This window comes from Ammospiza nelsoni, chromosome Z (assembly GCF_027579445.1).
Source record: "Ammospiza nelsoni isolate bAmmNel1 chromosome Z, bAmmNel1.pri, whole genome shotgun sequence".
Classification (NCBI taxonomy): domain Eukaryota; kingdom Metazoa; phylum Chordata; class Aves; order Passeriformes; family Passerellidae; genus Ammospiza; species Ammospiza nelsoni.
In genome coordinates, this window is record NC_080669.1 from 52040238 (window position 1) to 52059941 (window position 19704).

At 38.6% G+C, this 19704-nt stretch overlaps 1 protein-coding gene across 3 annotated transcripts in view; it reads right to left on the minus strand.

Moving 5' to 3' along the window:
* Nucleotides 1–19704, minus strand: part of KIF2A (kinesin family member 2A) — a 57703-nt gene that overhangs the window by 33260 nt on the left and 4739 nt on the right. For all 3 annotated transcript variants that reach the window (XM_059491778.1, XM_059491777.1, XM_059491776.1), the window contains exon 2: nucleotides 741–835. In XM_059491778.1, coding sequence (XP_059347761.1) covers nucleotides 741–835 — 95 coding nt within the window. The remainder of the gene's footprint in view (nucleotides 1–740; nucleotides 836–19704) is intronic.

A 19704-nucleotide genomic window follows, 5' to 3' on the forward strand; every position in this document is an offset into this window, starting at 1 on the left:
GGGAAGAGGAGCAGGATCGTAAAATTATGATTTTATAAAAATGTTGATGAGCTTTGGTCTTTATAGACTTCTATTTCTCTTTGCTGAAGCTTTCAAAGACCTCAGTGCTGTATAAATTCTGTGTGTCTTCAGCTGATGAAATCTTCGGGACTTTCTCATGGCTTTTTTTTCCCTGTGTTTTCACAAAACCAGTGAAGTGTAAAGTACAATTACTTCTGATATGCTTCTCCAAACTTAAACTGGCTAACATGGTCCAAATTTTAAAGGAAGATGCGGATGGAAAGTGTTACACAAAAAGACATAGTTTCATAAGGAAGGCAAGGCTGGAAAATTGCTGCCAAGAATAAGTGAATAAGCAAACAAACTGGCAGTTAAATTCCTCAATAATATAAAGACAAGAAAATTTCTAGTTTAGCTCTCCTACTAGTTTCCTGTCTGAATTGTGTGTCATTCTCCCTCTTAAAAATTTTATTTTTCTACTTGTAAAAACTGGGTAACAAAGTCAGCCTTTGTACTCCGGTTCAAAATCAATAGATGAAAACATCTGTCTAAAACCTCTGACACAGAGCTCAGGAATTCAAATTTACAACAGAAAACAATGTGCTCAACACTTTCTGCACAAAACAGTCTGTAAGCAAAGAATCATGAAGTAAATTAAGATTTATGTCTCATTTTTGTTTCCAGCACAAATTCCAAATAGATTACACATTTGTTTCAAAGTCCTAAATAAATGAGCTTACCTCTTTCCCTTTAGTATCCCCATTTTCAATCCATTCAACAGTTACACTTTCATTATCTTCATTTAGAGATGTTACCATAGCTTGGTGAATTCGGCCTAGAAAGCAAACACAAGGTGATCATTTATTGATGGAAATTATCTGGTGGAAAAAATTTCCAGAATATATTTTCATTCCTGCACTTAGTCATATACAGAGAGGTAGGAAGAAGATGGTTAAAAAAAATGTGATAAATAGAATGTGGTTGTAGGCCACCCAGTGTGAAGTGGCTCGGATCTGATCCACAAGTAGAGCCTGTAATGGGGACAGTCAACATCCAAGTGAAAATCACAATCAACAGGAAATCAACAGAAAACAGAACCTCTCAGGAAAGCCACACCACTCAGACTCTCTGTCCTCGAGAACAGAAAAGTCCAATACCAGAAGATTCCGACAGGTGCTAAAGGTCCCTTAGGTGCCCTTCACAAAGGCTCGTTTGTCCCCCCTTCTAGACTGATACAACATCAGACATCTCAACACTGAAATTAATCCCTTTGAAATTGTGTTCTGATACTCATTTTTTATAGGCAACAATTAGGTGGTATTCCAACTAAAATTAAACTGCCTGGAACAACATATATTATTTTAAAAAGAGCTACTTACACAGATTGCTGAGCTTAAGATCTGCAAGACCCAAAGGAAGCAAGTCCCCACAAAGTAAGATAAAACCAGTAAACCTTCAGTAGGAATAAGGATTTTTCTTCTAAAATATATAGTACACTGCAATTTTTTGTGGCCTCTTTCCTATGCACAGTACAGAAGAGCAACTGGAAGAGCAGGACAGCCATGCACAGACGCAAAAGGATCAAGACCCAAGTGTCACATTGATTTCACATCCGAGCTTTGCCCTCAAGTACCAAGAACTGAGGTTTCTAAAGAACATGAATCCAAATCATCTGCTCCTCGCACACCCTCCTGTAATGATGCCCATACTATGCAGAAGTAATCCTTTGCTCCACCTGCCATGAGCCACCCCCTAGGACTACGTGCACTCCCAAAGCATGAGTGATCGTCCTGGAGCAGTTGAGCATACACTGTTGCTGCTGCTGCTGCTAGGCACCTTCTCAGGGTAAAACGCAGTACAATCAGCACAGATGCATCAGTCTGGGCCTCCTCTGCCTTGCACTTTTTCTTCTTTTCTAAAGCTATTCGCCCCACAAACCCCTTTTAGTTTTCTGCTCCGTTGACTGTTTCAGCTTTTTGTTTTAGCCACTTCAGTCACAATCTGACAGTTTTCCAAATTAAAAAAAAAAAAAGGATTTTTACAGTCTAAGCCTTCTAGGGCCTGCAGAGGGACAGAATGAAAGCAAAACCTTGAATAATATCCCAAATTATCTCAGCTAACAGTGAGAGTAACAAATGTATACCTTTAATACTTCTATTACAAAGGCTGCCTAAATATTCACATCTAGTTAAGATTTAGTAAGAAGGGAGAAAACAGGCAAGCATCACAGAAGGTAACAGCAAATCCCTGTACTGTCTCACAGTGTGTGGAGGAAGAGACTAGCAGCAGCTCAGGTGAGGTGCAGCAGTCAGGAACTTGCAGAGCAGTCGGCAGCCCTGGGCAGCATCGCCCTCACCTCTGCAGCACTTGCCTCACTGGCAGCACACGTTACACATGCATTTACAGCCTACACTCTTCTCTTGGCCCAAAGCACAACAGTCGCTCCCACAATAAAGCAAGTTAAGTAGTTTTTTTACATTCTAAATAAAAAGCTTCCCCTTTTTGCTTCACTTAGTTTCTGTCCTCTGGCATTCTCTTGTTTTTATTTCCCTGACCCATGCTTTTTCTGAACAAACCCTTCCATTTGGGCTTCCTGAGCACCATTCTCACCATCCTGAATACACCTCTCCATTAATATTTCAGCATTTAATAACCTCTAGGGACTTAATTTTGTGCAAAAACACTGTTGTAGAACTGTTTCAATGAGCTGTCTGGTCCTTCAGCAAAGCAGCAACAGAAGCTGCTATCTTCCTGTACTAATCCCATTCCAGCCTCTTCTGCAAAGAGTGTGCTGAGACCAGGCTGCAAGGACACAAAAACTCTGGGAAGTAGGAATTAAAGCTTACTTTGGTATAATCTTCTGCTTCTTTTTTAAGGCCTGACCCAGCTGTCAATTCAGAATCAAGAGAAAAACTGCTGTAATAAGTCAGCCGAGACTCCATTTTCTTCATGCAGGAAAAGCCCCATCTTTATTGTATAGGTCATATTTTATAGGATTATCAGAAAGCACTGTGTCAGCTCTTATTGGCTGACAATACACTCACATTTAGTTCATTGGTCAGTACATGGTATTTTGAATATCTATCAAACTTCTGTATTTTTAATTAGTTTACATACTTTTTCTACTGATTCTCATGAGACAGATCCCCTATTATTACAGGTGCCCTTGTTTTTCACCCACAAATGCTTTGTGGTGTTAATGAACTCTCATTCCCAAGATTACTTTGCCTGGGAACTTGCAAGCTATTGTTAGCTGAAGCAGCAGAGCCTAATCCATATCTTAAAAGACCTTTCTTTTATAACATCTTTTACCTGTCTGCAACAAAATACAATGTATGAAAAATATCTGTTTAGTAGAACATATTTGATACAATATTCCAATAATACTTAGTACATTACCAGATTTTTAAAATTTTGAAGAAAAACACTATTGACAGCTGAAACCTGTGACACCGTCACCGACTTTTCAGCTTGCAAATAATCACAAAGCCACCATATAAGTCCTACTATGTGTTTCTGTGCTCTGTTACTTTTGACAGAGAACAAGTAATATTTAAAAAAGGTTTCATGTTTTTTGCCATAACGAGTGAGAAGAGATCAAAGCAGGCTGATGAATGAACAGAAAATAGCCCCCACTCTAACAAACACAGTAAGCCAGCATGCCGTAACAAAAGAATCACAATAAATCTTCCATCTCTGGGCCAGATTTCATCCCTTCCCGGGCCAAAAAAGTCAGGGCTGAAAAATACCCATAAAAACTCACATATTAACAAAAATAAAAGTTATGTCCATCTTCCAAATACTCTGAGCTTAAAGAGATAATGTTCACTACAGTATTTACACTGGCAATGTACTCATACAATTTGTTCCTAAAAATTCTTTGTGTTACTAAAAGTTTACATGTTATTGAAGCGTCAGATAAAGCATTTACATTTTTACAATTGCCTCTTGCTCTCTGGAAACAGTATTCCATTATATTTTTCTAGTACACAGCTGAATACAGCAGCTGGGAAATTCAGGAATGCCAGCAACCAATTAGGCTGGCATAAACCTCGTCTAGCATATAAAGCAAGACCAAGTTACAAATGCTAAAATGTCAGAGCCAACTGGCAGAGAGTGTTTCAATGCAACAACCCTAATTTCTGGTGCATTTTAAGAGCTGGTATCAAAATTTGACATATAAGCATGTCCATGTAAACATGAACCAGCATTATAAGCTGAAGAAGTAGCAAGTAATTCAAGAAGATGCACCTTAAAACCAAGAGAAGTAGAGCTGATACAACAACTCTTCACTTGGCATTTCCTTAATTTCTAGTGCCTCTCCTCACATGATTAGAATTCAGACCACAAGCAACTTTCTTTTTCTGAAAGTTGTTCCATTTCTGTAGGGCTCCCTGTCACAGAAACAAGTCTGTCTGAGTTTGTGTTTGGACAACATTCTTAGGCACATGCTATGACTCTTGTCGTATGTCCCTTGTCAGGGCCAGGAGGTGGGACTAGATAATCCTGCCAGGTCCCTTATAACTCAGCATACGCTATGATTCTACGAGTCTCAAAACTAATGGAGAAGTTATTTGAAAAAACAATTATTTGGGTAAGTTCTGACATACAGCACGTGACATCTGGCTAATCTTTAGCAACCAGAAAATACTGCTGCCAGTACAGCAGTAGAAGAGAAAAACATGCAATGCCAACACTTTACAATTACCTTAAATACACAGACATTACAATATTCTCACTCCAATCAAGTGAAAAACATCAATTTCCCATTCCCTTTCTTCCTAGCCACCTGATAAACATTTGACAAACAGAAGGAAGCAAGCATACTGATCTGATCTGCAAACATACAATATAAATCTTCTCTATTGGGAAAGTTCTTATGGCAGCTAAGGGTGCACAAAAAGGTTCATGAAGAGCAGTGAAAGCAAATAACCAGAGCTAAATCAAACATTTTAATTAATCCTGAGCCTAGCTAGCAGCGCCAGCTCATTGCAAATACCAAGTGTACTTAGATTCTTCCCTCTAAGGAAAGAAAACATTTTCTACCTATCAAGCTTCTCCAAACCACCACAATTTTGAAGCAGAGATCAATCAGAGTAATAAACCCACGGCCCTTTCATCTCCCTACTATTTTTCAGAGACATAAGTTATCAGTCTGAAATATGGGTTGGTGTCTAAATTGCAGTTTGGACTACAGCAGTGGCTGACATGTGACAAACTCCTCCGTATTTTCCCAAGAAATAGAGTTGGACTACAGCTCTATTTCCCCACCCGCCCACATAACTGAAGTGTCTGCCTCGAAAAACACTGTACTCACACATCTCATGCACAAGCTTTATGAAATCTTAGAAATAGCTTTGAGCTGTAATAATTAAAAATTACAGGCTCTGTATTGGGCTACAGAGAAGACAGGTTCATAATTTCAACAATGATCCTCTCATTCCACCCCAAAAACAGTAGGAGGATCGTGCCCTGCAGTGTTACATTATGACCATCATATAGTTTAAGTCTTGGCAGCCCAAACACAGGAAACTATCTTTAGCAGGACCCAGATATAGCAATGTTAACAGACCCCACCTTGACTCGGGGCTTGGTCACCTTACATTGCTTGTATTTGCCACATCTTCAGGAGCACTAACATGTTATATTAGCTCTGGCAGTGGGCCATCAGCCAAACATGTAGCTTTTTTAAGTGCATCAACAGATTAGGTGAATGTAAAAATATACTACAATTTCACACCTACTACAGTCTTGCTGAGGATGACCACTGCAACAGAAGCTACTCATGCCTTAAAAGATTATAATACACATTCGTGAAATTACTGTGATTTTTCTATTCATGTTCCTGAGTGACTAATGTGAATGTTACCTCATCTAGAGACACCTGGACATGACTGACCTTCACCCTCTGTCAACTGATAATCAAAAATTAAAATTGTAAAAAGCAAAATTTACTTTATTTTCTTATAAGTAATGTTAACTCCAAGTTAAATACATATTAAAAAAAAATCAGAGAAGCATGAGGCTACAAATACAGAAGCAGCACATAACAGACGAAATTACTGTAGTCCAGAAAATTATCTTCTGTGCTACAAGTTCCAATTCCTGGCAACGCTGGTGGAAGAGCTTTCCTGCTCTCACAGAGCTCAAGGAGGCAAAAAAACCTCACAAAATAATGCCTGTAGCAAACTTTAAGGAAAGAATCCCAAGGAAAAAGAGAATTCCTGGCTTGGTGTCTCCATCAGTGTCAACTATGGGGACGTCCCTATTCACACAAATCATCATTTGTCATAGCTTCCCTGCACTACACAGACAGTCCTGCTGCTCATCCCTCAAGGAAAAACCAGTAGTTACTGCTGACGGATGCTACCTGCTCCATAACACCAAATGTATTTGATTTTATTTTGTTTTGAAGTTTCATTCATCCACAAATCAGTGGATATCTTATTTTATTTTCATTCTATCTACTACTTTTATACCACTTTTGTTTTCTTAAATCATACAAATTTATTTCAGCTCTGCCAGCCTTCCCTATTGTCTTGTCTGTTACCTTAGTTACAGTGTTATCACAGTATCAAATGGACACTAAATATACACAGTCCCTACTATATATATATATATATATATATATATATATATATATATATATATATATATATATATATATAATTTTAGTATTTAAGAACTTAAATACTAAAATTAAGATATAACTTCATAGCTGCTACCAACTCATTTTGTTGTATTATCTAAATTATCACAGCAATACTCAAGTTCTTCATACATATGTTACAACCACACCTTATCATCTCTGTAAACATCTACAATGTAAGAGACAGGGATTTTGAGGACAGAAAGTAATATTAGCCAAATCAAGTTTCCCATTTCTGCCTGTATGTTCCAGCTTTAAATTAAAATCTAACTTAATCTTTGTCCCTACATAAAAACCTACTAAACTCAGAAATATCCCAAGCTAGGTATGTAGGTAATTTCTGTGCAAGTACTAATCAAAAATAGTGCTTTACAAAAACAGAGTTCACAGATATTACTGACAGTCCGCAAAGAAATGAGGAGGGGAGAAATACATGTGACTGAGCTGTGTATAACATTTAGCTTCAAAATGCAAACAGTACATTTTATGTTCCTCATACAGCAAGCAGGACATAAGTGACTTTTTGGTTTTCCAGCCATTCAACACTAACAAACCACACCACTCTGAATCACTAAATCACAACTGAGTGTGTTCAGCCTAGCAGAGCTTGTTAGCTATCCATACTGAAGCACCTCCTCTAAAGAAGTTACCAAGAGCTGCATCCCCACATTGCTGTCATGGTCTTTGCTTCTCTAATAATCTTCTATCTCCAGTCTTGTCATGTTCTGATTTGGTTGGTTTTTCTGCTGACATTTCATTTTGCAGGCTGATCTCTAAAGTTTCCCTTTACATTCAAAACAAGTTTTCTGTGGTTTCCCCAGTTAAAGGAACACTTTGTTTTTTATTTCCCTTCAAGGCAGGTCCAGTTTCTTTTGGGGGGAGGGTGTTAATATCCTTTTAAGCAGATTTCAAAGGGCTTTATTTTACATTAAAAACCTCTGCTTAAAACATCTTGTCTTTATTTGCTTTAGAAGCTTTAACTGCCAGTGAAATCAACGGCAGTGAAATCACTGGCTTCACAAAAGGTTTTCAATAGCATCTGACCATGGTGGCACTGGGGAGTTTGCACTGCATACTGCCTCTGGAGGTGCTAGTCAGAGAGAAGCATGTTAATAAACAAGATACATGTTACTAAGGCAGCTCAATTCATAACAAAGTCTCCTATTATTATGCCAACATATGCACTGATACCTTGATACTTGCCATCAAGGTATCTCATCTGTATCATGCCAGAAATCCTATCATTTTTAAGAGTAGGTGAGCTCTCAGCTTACTAACGTACCCACAGAAAAAATTATTTGGAAGGAAATGCTTTCAAGTCATATCTAATACATGCTGTTATAAGTCCCCCAGAAAATTTTCAATAAACCAAAAAAAATTCACTTTGAAATATTTGAAAACTAGCACTTTGATGTCAATATATATAAACTTTTTTAAAGATTTCATGTGTTCACAGTCATTTAGTACTCTATGCTCTATTTTATGGCTTATACAAACACACCTGTACAAGCACTATCTCTACCTGTTTCTGTCTTTTAAGAGTATCTGCTTTTCCAACACCATCAACCGAAAGATGAAATACCCCTGATGCTCCAGATCACTTTCTACAGGAGCACTCATAACCAAATAACAGCAATTCTGAAATGGCACTTACTTTTCTTCTTGGCAGTTCACCCTGCCCACACTTACTTTGTGACTAGCGAGAATATGAAGGTTTTGCACCTATCATTTACGTTTTATGGTCTCTTAATCTGTAGCAATAGGATGTTAACTTTGTGCCACTTTTACCCCAGTCGTTTTGCTCTACACCTCTGTCATAGATGAGTAATGTGACGGTTGATTCTCACAGTTAAAGGGCAAACATTAAGTATATGTTAAGAGAAGTTTTATAGATGTACAGTTATGTCCCCCCTCCTTACATTGTTATCACAGGACGGCCTGGGTAGTTGGGGCATTTGGGAGGGTTGGCTTTTTACTATGGCAAAACCTGGCCTCAAGTCAAGATGTAAGAATATGATCTCTGCCACTGGAAGCGAAGAAGGAGTCAATTGACATGAGTTTGGGAGGGGCTAAAGGGTTAAAGGGTGGAACATCCATTGTGCGGATGAGCACATGGTGATAGAATCCTGCAGTGCTCCCTGCACTGTATTATCTTCTCTTATTCACTCTTCTGTTGTATTTTTGATGAGGTCAAATACCTCTTAATGTTCTGACACAACATACATCTCCAGATACATGATAATCACACTCTAGTGAAGTAATGAAGCTTCCCAAAAGCAGTGTTACTTTCTGTGTTATGACCAGGAATTAATAACTTTAATGTATGGGAAAAACTAGCCATCCAGTCCCAAAACTGATCCCAGGAGTTATATTGTTAGTTAAAAATTACTATGTAAACTATCATCACCTGTCTTAAGCACCTTACCTTTCTTGTGTTAAACTTCATCTGAATCATTTTTCATAGTCTACTAAACAGTTTATTAAATTCAGAGAAACTTACGGCTTGCCTTCACAAAATGGTCAATACTGGCAGTGCTGCATAAAGCCTCTCCTACCCTGACGCTCTGGCAGGGACAAACTCAGGTCACCACACACTCAGCTCCGGGATTCAACATCATGCTAACCTGCTTCATCTCTATCACACTAGTTTGGGACACAGAGACTAGAAGCACTTCAGAATCTGTCCTCCACTGCTTGCTACTAATTTTAGTCAAGGTATTGTACATTACTGTATGAATGATTCTATTTAATTTGTAATTTTTCCATTTACTTTAGGGCAAGATCAAGCAGAATGAGCTGTAATCTCATCTGAAATTGATATTAATGCAATCACCAGTTGCTCCATGGCCTAAAATCTTTTTATTCAGTTATGCTGGTTTTGTTGTTGGGGTACCACAACAGTTTTTCTCTTTGTGGAGAGGGGAAGGAACTCAGACAAGCGTCTAGCATTTGCTGTCAAGGTAGATTGTGCCATGGTCTTACTGAAGCATGGCATAACCCGTGACCAACATCTTCATTCTCAAGTATCAGACAGAACTAGGATGTAAGAGAAAATCTCCTGAAAATCAATTCTGTGCCTTTCTTCAGACCACAGTGTGGAGAGAAAACCTAAGACAATTGGTATGGTGTTGGCTCATGTTCACAGCTGCCTGAACTAGTATCTTACATGGCATTTTGCTTGGATGCACGGCACTTCAGTGCTCAGCTCAGGTCCCTCAGCTGTGCCTGTAGCACACTACTACACCAGGCACAGAGAGGTCTGCAGACCAAAGCTGGTGGTGCTTGGGATCAGCCGTTCATACTGTGTGCTTTGCACAGGACTGGTCTGGCACCACAGTCTGAATACCCTTTGCCAGTGTGCATCATGCACTCTTCTTGCACATACCCTCCAGTTACATTTCATCCAAAAGGAATTTTGTGTCAACTAAAGCACAGCAAAAGAAAGTAAATAGGATCAAAGATATGTGTCCAAAGTCCATTTACTATTTGAGCTGAATCCTTGTTACAGATGCACCCGTGGTCCCAAATGGTATCTATATGGATACGCACAGAGTATCACAACAATATGAAAGCATGATGCTTACTAAAATAAAAGATTGCCCAAGCAGTGACAGACAAAATGATGCAATTCAGGCCTCTCCTCAAGAATCAGACACAGGAGTTCAGGTTTTCTCTAGGAGGCAGTTCATTAGGTTCATTCCAGATGGGAGGCTGGAAGTGAACTAGTACACGTGCATTGAGAATTATCATGGTACCAGGACATTAGACTAAAATGAGGTACAAGATAAACTCATGGCCAGAACAGTGCAAATTGTGAAATATTTTAATCCTGTGTACGAGGAGATTGCATGCAAACAAGGAATGAAGTAGGGCATCCCGAAAGAGAAGCACGTTTTCTTTTATTATATGGGGCTGTCACAACACTAGCAACAAACTTACAGAACATCTTGAGCCTGGTGTTTAGTAACACTACATTATATTGAATTTGCCATCTGATCCTTTGACAAGACAACTTTCTGGGTAGTTAGATGACTCCAAAAGAGTCACCCCAAATATACAGGAGTACAGAAAAAAGTGGCAGATGAGCTTCAACACTGTTGGGGTTTAGGATTTCTTCCTTTTGTATTCTTTCTCTAAAGGAATTTTCTTCCATTTTTGTTGCTAACAATAATGATCAGTACTTAAGAGAGACAAAAGAAGTAACTACTTTCTCTCCCAGGAGCAGAGATACAGTGAGAATTGGGCTGCGGGAAAAGGGACTAGGCACAGCTCCTGGGTAGGTGCCTTGGTCTCTTGGCCTCAGAAGGGGACGGTCAAGCTGCTGCTCGGCGTGGGAACTCGCTGCTGCTGCCAGAGCCCAGCCCTGCCCTGCTTCTTGTGCTGTGGGTGAGCCTTTGCACATGAGAGCAGCTACTGAACTGGACATTATTGGAACCCTCCTTACTGGAAAACAAGGATCCTTCACCATCTGCTGGGGTGCCTCAGGGGAAATCCCAGGATCCCCAAGCCTCTCTCCCTGCCCTGTTCTAGAGTCAGGCTGCCTCTATCCAGTTCTCCTGCCACTGCTCCCAGTTTTCCACTACACTGTAGCCGCACACCCCTTGCCTGCCGGGATGCACTGTGGCTCCAGCTGCAAATGCAGAGTTTCTGCTGGGTGTGCCCAGGGTGAGCCCCCCTGCGTTCCAGTCACGGCTCCAAGGTTCCTGCTGCAGCTCCTTTCACTTTCCGGATGGGCACTGGGATAGGCTGCCACTGGGGGTTTGTAAAGGAAGCGCCTTCCCATCCCTTCTGCCGCCTGGGTCCGCCATTACAGCGTGAGGGAGCCAGCTGGAGCCGAGGCACAGCGCCCCCTGCAGCCGCGGGGGAGTCATCGCCCGCCCTGCCCCGCCAAGAGCCAGCAGCGCCCCTGCTGGCTGGGATCGGAACTGCATCAAAAGGGAAGTGCCTAAAGAGCGCAGACACTTTGTTGGGTTTCCTGTTCTTGTTTGTTCTTGCTGCCGTTGTTGTTGTTTCTTTGCCTTGTTATACATACACACACTAGTAAAGAACTGTTAATCCTTTTTTCATCTCTTTGCCTGAAAGCTCTTTCCTTTCAAAGTTATAATAATTCGGAGGGAAGGGGGGGTCATGTTTTCCCTTCCAAGGGAGGCTCCTGTTCTCCTTAGCAGATACTTGTCTTTCAATCAAAGACAAATGCTAAAGGAAAGATAACACATCCAGAGAAATCTTAATTACAGGTTTATAATGCTGAATCTGGAACTAGAAGTTATAGCTCTAGAGATCCTTTAGTTGACACAGCTCTCTCAAAACATCATTGCCTAAACATGCACCTGCAATGACAAAAAAAAAGCTGTTGAAACTTAAAAGCAAGTATCCTTTTCAAAATATAAATAAGACTGTGGTACACCCACATCTCAAGTACAATGACACACCAAAAAAAAATATGTAGTGGAATTAGAGGACGTTAAGGGAAGGACAACTAAGAAAACAAAGAGAAAGAGGATATTAAGCAGGTAAAGACTGCTCACTTTTAAGGAGAACACGGACGGTGGACTTGGTTGGGCTTTACAATCGTAAAGGACAAAATGAGTGAAAACTATTATTGACCAAATGCTTCAACACTAAAGCTGAGAGTGGTCTCTTAAGGCATAGGTTACAGACAGATGAAAGTGGTAGTGTATTTCTGTACACAGAAAACAGGGAACTTCTTGATCTTGTGTCTGCAAGAGTCAGGCAGTATAAGTCTGGTCAAAAAGGTATTCAATAAATACATAGACAACTGGTCTATAAATTGCTAGAACTAGGGAAAGTTGATAGAACATCCTAGATAGAATTCTGCATAGTGAAGGAAGACAAAGACTTCGGAAAGAGACAAAGCTGATGTGCTTCCCTAAATAGCCCCTGGTTGCTGAGCTAGATGAACCACCCATCTGATTCACTAGTGTACTTCATATAGAGGTGGTCAGCTTACTGCAAGTACCATAAGTGGTAAGGAGACTGAAGAACCTCCCCAAAAAGCAAAGATACTTCAGAAGAGTTTAAAAAAACCCAGCTTTCTCCAATTTCAGTAAGTCTTATAAGGAGAAAAGGGAAAAGTATTTATTCACCTTTCATAAAGAAAAATTTGGTTACATATTCACACATCAATATCCCTTTTAAAGTGTAAAAAATCCCCAAAATGAAACAATTATAATTATCAATTTCCAAAACTCCTGCAAAGTTTTCCAGCACCTGCCAGTGCCTCCCATAGCCCACACCAACCCTCTCCAGTTCTCATATTTAAGAAAGATTAAACAGCAATGAAAACTTTATTCAAATGAGAACAAGACATCAATGTATAACAGGACTATATTTGCTGTCCTCTAGCAAATTTTTCTTTTACTGATGCTGCATAAGTGAAAGCTTCCATTCAATTCCTGATAACAACATTTCTACCTGTCCAATGAGTTCATAACTTGTAAACACTTTGCAGGAATAGTTCAGTATCTTATATGTTCGTGGGTTTTTTAATAGTTTTGTAAAACTGAATATAATTTGACATATTTTTGTGCATTTAGTCTTCTTTGGAGACCACTGAACAATTTTGCAGGCAGCTTCTATAAACTTCTAAAGCTGCTTCTCAAAGTTACTCTCAGAATACTTCATAAATTTCTACAGATCCAGACCCTCTGTGTTACATATCAATTTCCTTACATTTCTGACATGTAAGCAAACTTAGATTCAGTTCAGGTATGTCCTGGTATGGCACTGACTCAGATAGTTATCTTTCTTCCTAGCAGCCAGTATACTGCTGTGTTTTTGACATAGTAAGAGAATAATGTTGATAACACACTCGTGCTTTGGTTGTTACTCATTACCCCAAAAGAAGGACATATTAGTGTCCCATGCCAGTGAGTAGGTGACAAGAACCTGGGAGGAAGCATAACCAGGAATGTTAACCTGAACTAGCTAAAGGCATACTCCGTATTTATACAATAGCAGGTAGGGGTAGGACTAGGGTAACAGTCTTTGACTCATAGAGAGTAAGTTTATACTGGATATTCAGAAAAATTCTTTGTTGTGAGGGTGATGAGGCACTGGAAATGGTTGTTGAGAGAAGCTGTGAACGCCCCATCCCTGGAAGCTTTCAAGGCCAGACTGGATAGGGTTCTGAGCAACCAGGTCTAGTGAAAGACCCATGGCAGGGGTAATGACATGGAGGTAGTGGATAACTTTTGGGTCCTTTTCAACCCAAATCATTCTATGATCCTGTCACTCAATACCTGGTGTAAACTGGTGTAAACTGGCTGGAAGGGTCCAATTCGCTGCACAGGGACAGATTGCATATTGGTCGGCAGGTGGTGAGACCTTGTTCTGTGCATCACTTGTCTTTTTTGACATTTTGTTTCTCTCTCTCTTATTGTTCTCCCTTTTCATTACAATTACCTTACTAATTTTACCACTACTACTATTATTATTATTACTCAAACATTAAACTCTTTTTTCAACCTACAGGTTTTAATTTGTTTTTTGTTCTCTAATTCTTCTCCCCATCTCACCACAGGTAAGAGATGTGTGGACTGAGCAAACAGCTCAGTCAAACAGTGGTACTTAGTTGCTGGCTGGTATTAAACCTTGACAGTCTTTCAAACAGCATTTGGGTTTAGTGGTTGTTGAAATTTGTTTAGTAACAGGATTTAAGATTGTGGTTGATTAAACTAACTTGGTGAATATCATCTGCAAAAGATTCACGTGACTTGGCAAGTCTTCTCCCTCTCTTTCCTCCTTTTCCATTTTATTTGAAAAATGAATTTTATTGTTTGAATAAATGGCCAAGACCTCCTTTGGAAAGTTTTCTCTACTTTCTCTAAAGCTAACCATACCTGCCTAAAAGCAACAGCTTCCTGCATCATACAGAAAATGTTTAACAGCATCTTCTACAGATATTTTCAAAATGGTATCCTTTGCTTTTCATGACTCATCCTCTAGGGGGATACCATATGGGTAAATTAAGGTGTTATAGAATGTAATCTTATCCCCTTAAGAGTTGCAGCTGAACCAATTACTAAAGATTAGGAGCAGGCATGATGTTAACAGGCCACACCTGTAGCCAATAAGAAGAGTGTTATAAAAGAGCGGAATGGTAGGCGCTAGAGTCAGTTGGCTACTGTGAGGACAACAAGGAAGAGTCAGTGCTTAGAGGAGCTTCCTACAAGAAACATCAAGGAGGTGTGAAAGTCTAGCAATATGGAACCCTTGCAATGTAATGACAATAGAACTCTTGCACTACAATGACAACACCATCCCATCACAGTCTTTTCCCCTTCACAAAATTGTATTTAGTAAGAATATATATACCGTTACTTAATTCATTACTGAGCTGCCAACTGTTGCTCCAGTTCAAAGGTGAGAAGAGTTCATTCTCATGCAAATTTAAAGCTTGTATTTTAGCTTAACAAAATTCTAGAAGTTCAAACCAACAAGAAAAACATTAAGAAGTATTTTAATTCTTCTGTGTTTGACGAAAGCTTATCATAACTTAAAAATCCTCTGATCATGATTAAAATATTGACACTATTCATCACCACCTGAATTCCTATTGTACTAAAATGCCAAAATTTACAAAAAAGTTCAAATAATAAAAATACAGAAGTACAAGAAAACATAAGCCAAAGTGGAATTAGAAATTTTGAGTATTCAAAAACCTACATGTTTATGTGCTTTTCAAGCTGAATTTATTTCCACTGCCCTCTTCCTACAGCCAGAGATCCTCATTAGCACATCACTATGCATTCCTGCATCTCTATAAATGAAACACTTCTACAGATCAGTTGTGCAAACACTTCTACAGATCAGCTGGAAATCCTCCTCTAACTCCCTATGTAGTTTAGCCACAGAATAGAAGTAACACATTTTAGTGACTGCAAAATGTGCAGCCCTGTGCAACAAAATTTCTAAAGCCAAATTCTGCAAGGGCACAACTATGTGCCACACCACACTTCTAAAGAGAAAGTTTTAGACAAAGACCACTGTGCATCTCCCTCCACCCACACATCCAGTGTACTTGTCCACTGAAGGCAATTGCTAAATACACAATTCTATAATTAAAAGACAAAAATTACACTTCTGATACCTGGGATTACACAAATCTAGAAGTGCCTGATGAGAGCCAAGAGAACATCAAACTTAAAAAACTTGGCACAGCCTTAATGAGATTTCTGATAACTTGAAGTAAACAACATTCTACTAGGTGAACAGAATTACCACACACTCCTAAAAATGAAAACACAGTAAAAAACTTTTTGTTATCTACAAGTCACTTTGTTACTGATTGGGATTGTCAAATTAGTTTTACGTGGCGCTGGTGTTACATCAGTGGCAGAAAATGCAGCAGACTGTCCCCTTTAGAGAAGCCTGGGAAACATAAAAGCAGCTTATGCCTGATGGAATAAGAACTGCCACTAAATAAAAACTAAGCCACTCTGAAGGCATGTTTATTTGAATAAAATAAAAAAATCTACTACCACATTCAAGCCTTAAAAGCAACAAAATCCCTCATCCATCTTTCAAGAGTCAAAATATAGTATCAGATCTAGTGTTGCTAAACAAGATCCAATTAAAAAAAGGCAAAAGGAAAACCTGAACAAGTGGCTTACTTAAATTTAATTGATAACTCACATTTTTGGAAACCATCATTAAAAGTTTTGGTTAGACACAGTTTTACAGAGTAGTCTTTAAGAGCCATTACCCACTCCTTTTAAGAAATTCTAAAATTGAGTTCCTAGCAACAAGAAACAACTGAATTTAGACAGTAATAGTAGAGTTATCAGAAGTCTTCTAAACATGTGGTGTTCATGTAAATGGTTCAGTGCCCTACACACATTAAAAAAAGCACACAAGCATAGTCTGATAAATTCATACTCTTATCAAGGAAAGGTAAAGGTAGTGCATTTTTACGCACAGCACTATTGCCTTTTGTCTAACACATGCAAACCCTAGTTTTATATATTTAGCAATGACCAAATTCAAACGCAGCAAAATTAGCTTTGCTGAACACTTTTTTAATGCGGAAATGGTAATGCCATCTTTGTAACACCCACCTGAGAACTACTACCCATGGCACAGAGAAGGGTGGCACAAGAGACCAACATCAAGCCCCCTGTTCTACCTCCACAGGGGACTCCACATCAGGAAAGCATTTAACAATGGCAGATGAATTCACTGACTTCCAGCAATGGTATGTGAATGTTCTAAGGTCAAAATTGACCTTATTTTTGGGGATATGAACAAAGCATGTTTCCAGGCTATCAGACACAGGCAACACTGTCTCATGGCTAAACACTTAATACAGAATTCAAAGGATCTGTTTACATAAGTCAAAGGTGTAGCAAAATCATGACAATCACCCATCTATATATGTATTTGGAACACAACAGAAAATACAAACTGTTTCATTCTTTAAATGAAAAATTTAAAATATTGTACCCACAAGCAATATAACCACTATAAAGGTTTTTAGGAGAGGAACTTGAGCAGGAAAAGAAAACAGCACATGTGTCCATACATACACAGTATGAATAGGTTTGAGGATATAGCAGTATTAGACAACCTCTATCTAAATGACATATCTAAATCACAGTTTTAGTTCCCTGCCCTCCCATCTTCATTTCCCTACAAGACAACCAACTAAAATCTAACCCCAGCGCAGCAGGCAGCAAAAAGCCGTCTCAGGTTAAACATCCTAGTAGTCAAAACTAACTGCAGCTAACTTAATTATGAAAAATGTTTAACAGTCTTACATAAGTAGGGAAACACCTGCCCAAACGCAAGAAAAATTGGTCCAAACACTGTAGCTATGAATATCTGGTTTTATATCTATATTCAGTCCATAACAAAGAGAAATTTAAATAAAATCCCAAATTCCAAGTCACAGTAAAATCTAAAGGTTTAAAATGTACAACTACAAGCAAATGTTTTAAAAAGTTGTTAGAAGGATCTTCAAAAACATAAAAAAACTTCTGAAAAGACATGAGTTGTAAATCTGGAAAACACACACAAGATTTCAAGCAATGAAAAAGAACTGTTCATATATCTGAAAGTTTTTTTGTGTTTTTGAAATAGATGAAGAGATATAACAGAGAATGTATTGCAGCTACACAAAAATCTTCTATCCTACATCCGGGAATACACACTGAAAGCATATACACCTTTAAACAGTTTTATCTACGCTATAGACATATAATGATAAATTGACTATTAAAATCCAATATCTTCTTAAAAACTTCTCAATTTTAAATCACAAACACCACCATGCCTGACCACGTATTATATTTTGTATATATTCTCACTACTGGACAAGGTAAAGATTGCTTAGTAGTTCTTACTATGAACTTCTACATCTTACTTCTTGTATCACATTAGAAATTTAACTTAATTCTGAAGTTAACATAAACCTTTAATGCATCAAAAGTAAATGAATTATTTTCCTCTATGGAATACACACACAGTGAATAATTATAGGGAACACACCTAGTGGTCACCATGGGTTGACCACTGCATTCTCCTCCTGATCCCAAATCCTGTCATACAGTATGGTGAGGAAGACAAGATAACCCAAAAAAATATAAGACAGGAAGAAAAGCTGGGGAAAAAAACCCCACTTTATGATATAAGCAGTAGATATTTATAAACAAGGAACCTACATAGTAACAGAGCAATGAAGTTAATTTACTCCATTCTGTTACTTGTTCCTCAAACACAAAAAAAACCCCAAAAAAAACAACAAAAAAAAAAATAATAAAAGCACGCTTCACAGGTCAACACAATAAATATGCTACAGATTTTGTCTCCAAGAAAAAAGCTCACCTGGTAAATCCCTCACTCTTTTCTCTACCTTGTTCCACAGTAAGTGGATGTACAAAAAAAGACTCAAAAGGCTAGTTTGTTTCCTAGAGTAAACAGAAAGAGATACTTTTGCAAGGACATTACTCTTCAGTCAAGCATGACTTCTTCCCCATGACTTATAGTCTTGTCCCACCTTAACAAGAGGAAAAGAGATACTTGGTGCCATGGCAGCACAGAGAAGTCTTCCATCCATAAAGCCCTAAGAAGGAAAGACGAGCAACACTATGCTCAGGCAACAGGCCATCAGAGAGCATAGGAGCTCAGAACAATAACTTTACCTATTAAATTCAGAACACACTCCCCCATAACATGATTACTGGGGGAAAAACATGCAATACAAGCTGTGTGATCCTAGCTCCCACATACAGCACTAAAGACATTAGTGCCAAAAAATGCTGTATTAAACACACTTACAGAACAAAGATGAGAAGTTTCTCTGAAGACTAGAACTCAGCTCTTGTTATTCATCTTGCAAAAAAAGCTATTTCCACAAAATACAGACAGCCTACATAAATATCTGATAATCTGTGAGTTACAATAAAAATTCATGGCTTAATGAAAGCTGAAGACGTAAAAAGTGACTCCAAAAAGGAGACAGAAAATTTAACATATCCTCCTGGTCAAATTATCTGAGGGAAAAATCTCAAGAAACTTTGGAGGTAACAATGAGAACCTACACCAGATAAGCCTAAATGTTGGACCCAATAGCTGGACTAGCAACAGCAGACTTGAAACCATGGGTGTATTATGGCTATTATGGAAGTACAAAGACACATTGTATCTGTACATATTACATAGGGATTAGGTAATTCAGTCAAATGATTTAAATGTGGTAACAAACACCTTAATCATAGGGAACACAAATAGATGTATGTCACCAAAGGAAAGAGTAAAAACACATTACCATTTAAATCTATCCTCAAGAGCTTGTAAAATAGGGTGACTAGTTAAACCTGAACAGAAATTTTATAGCATTATTAAACCTTCTCTCCTGCTATAAAATCATTCTTGCTGCTGGGAGTTGTACACGAAGATACAAGATTACCCAGAACACAGAGGATGCTACGGAACTCGCAACTCTGAGAAACAAGAATTTCACAGAAGCTGGGTTTTAAAGAAACAAAGTATGGCCCCAACTGTTGCTACAATGTAGCTCCATTTGTGTCTGAAGA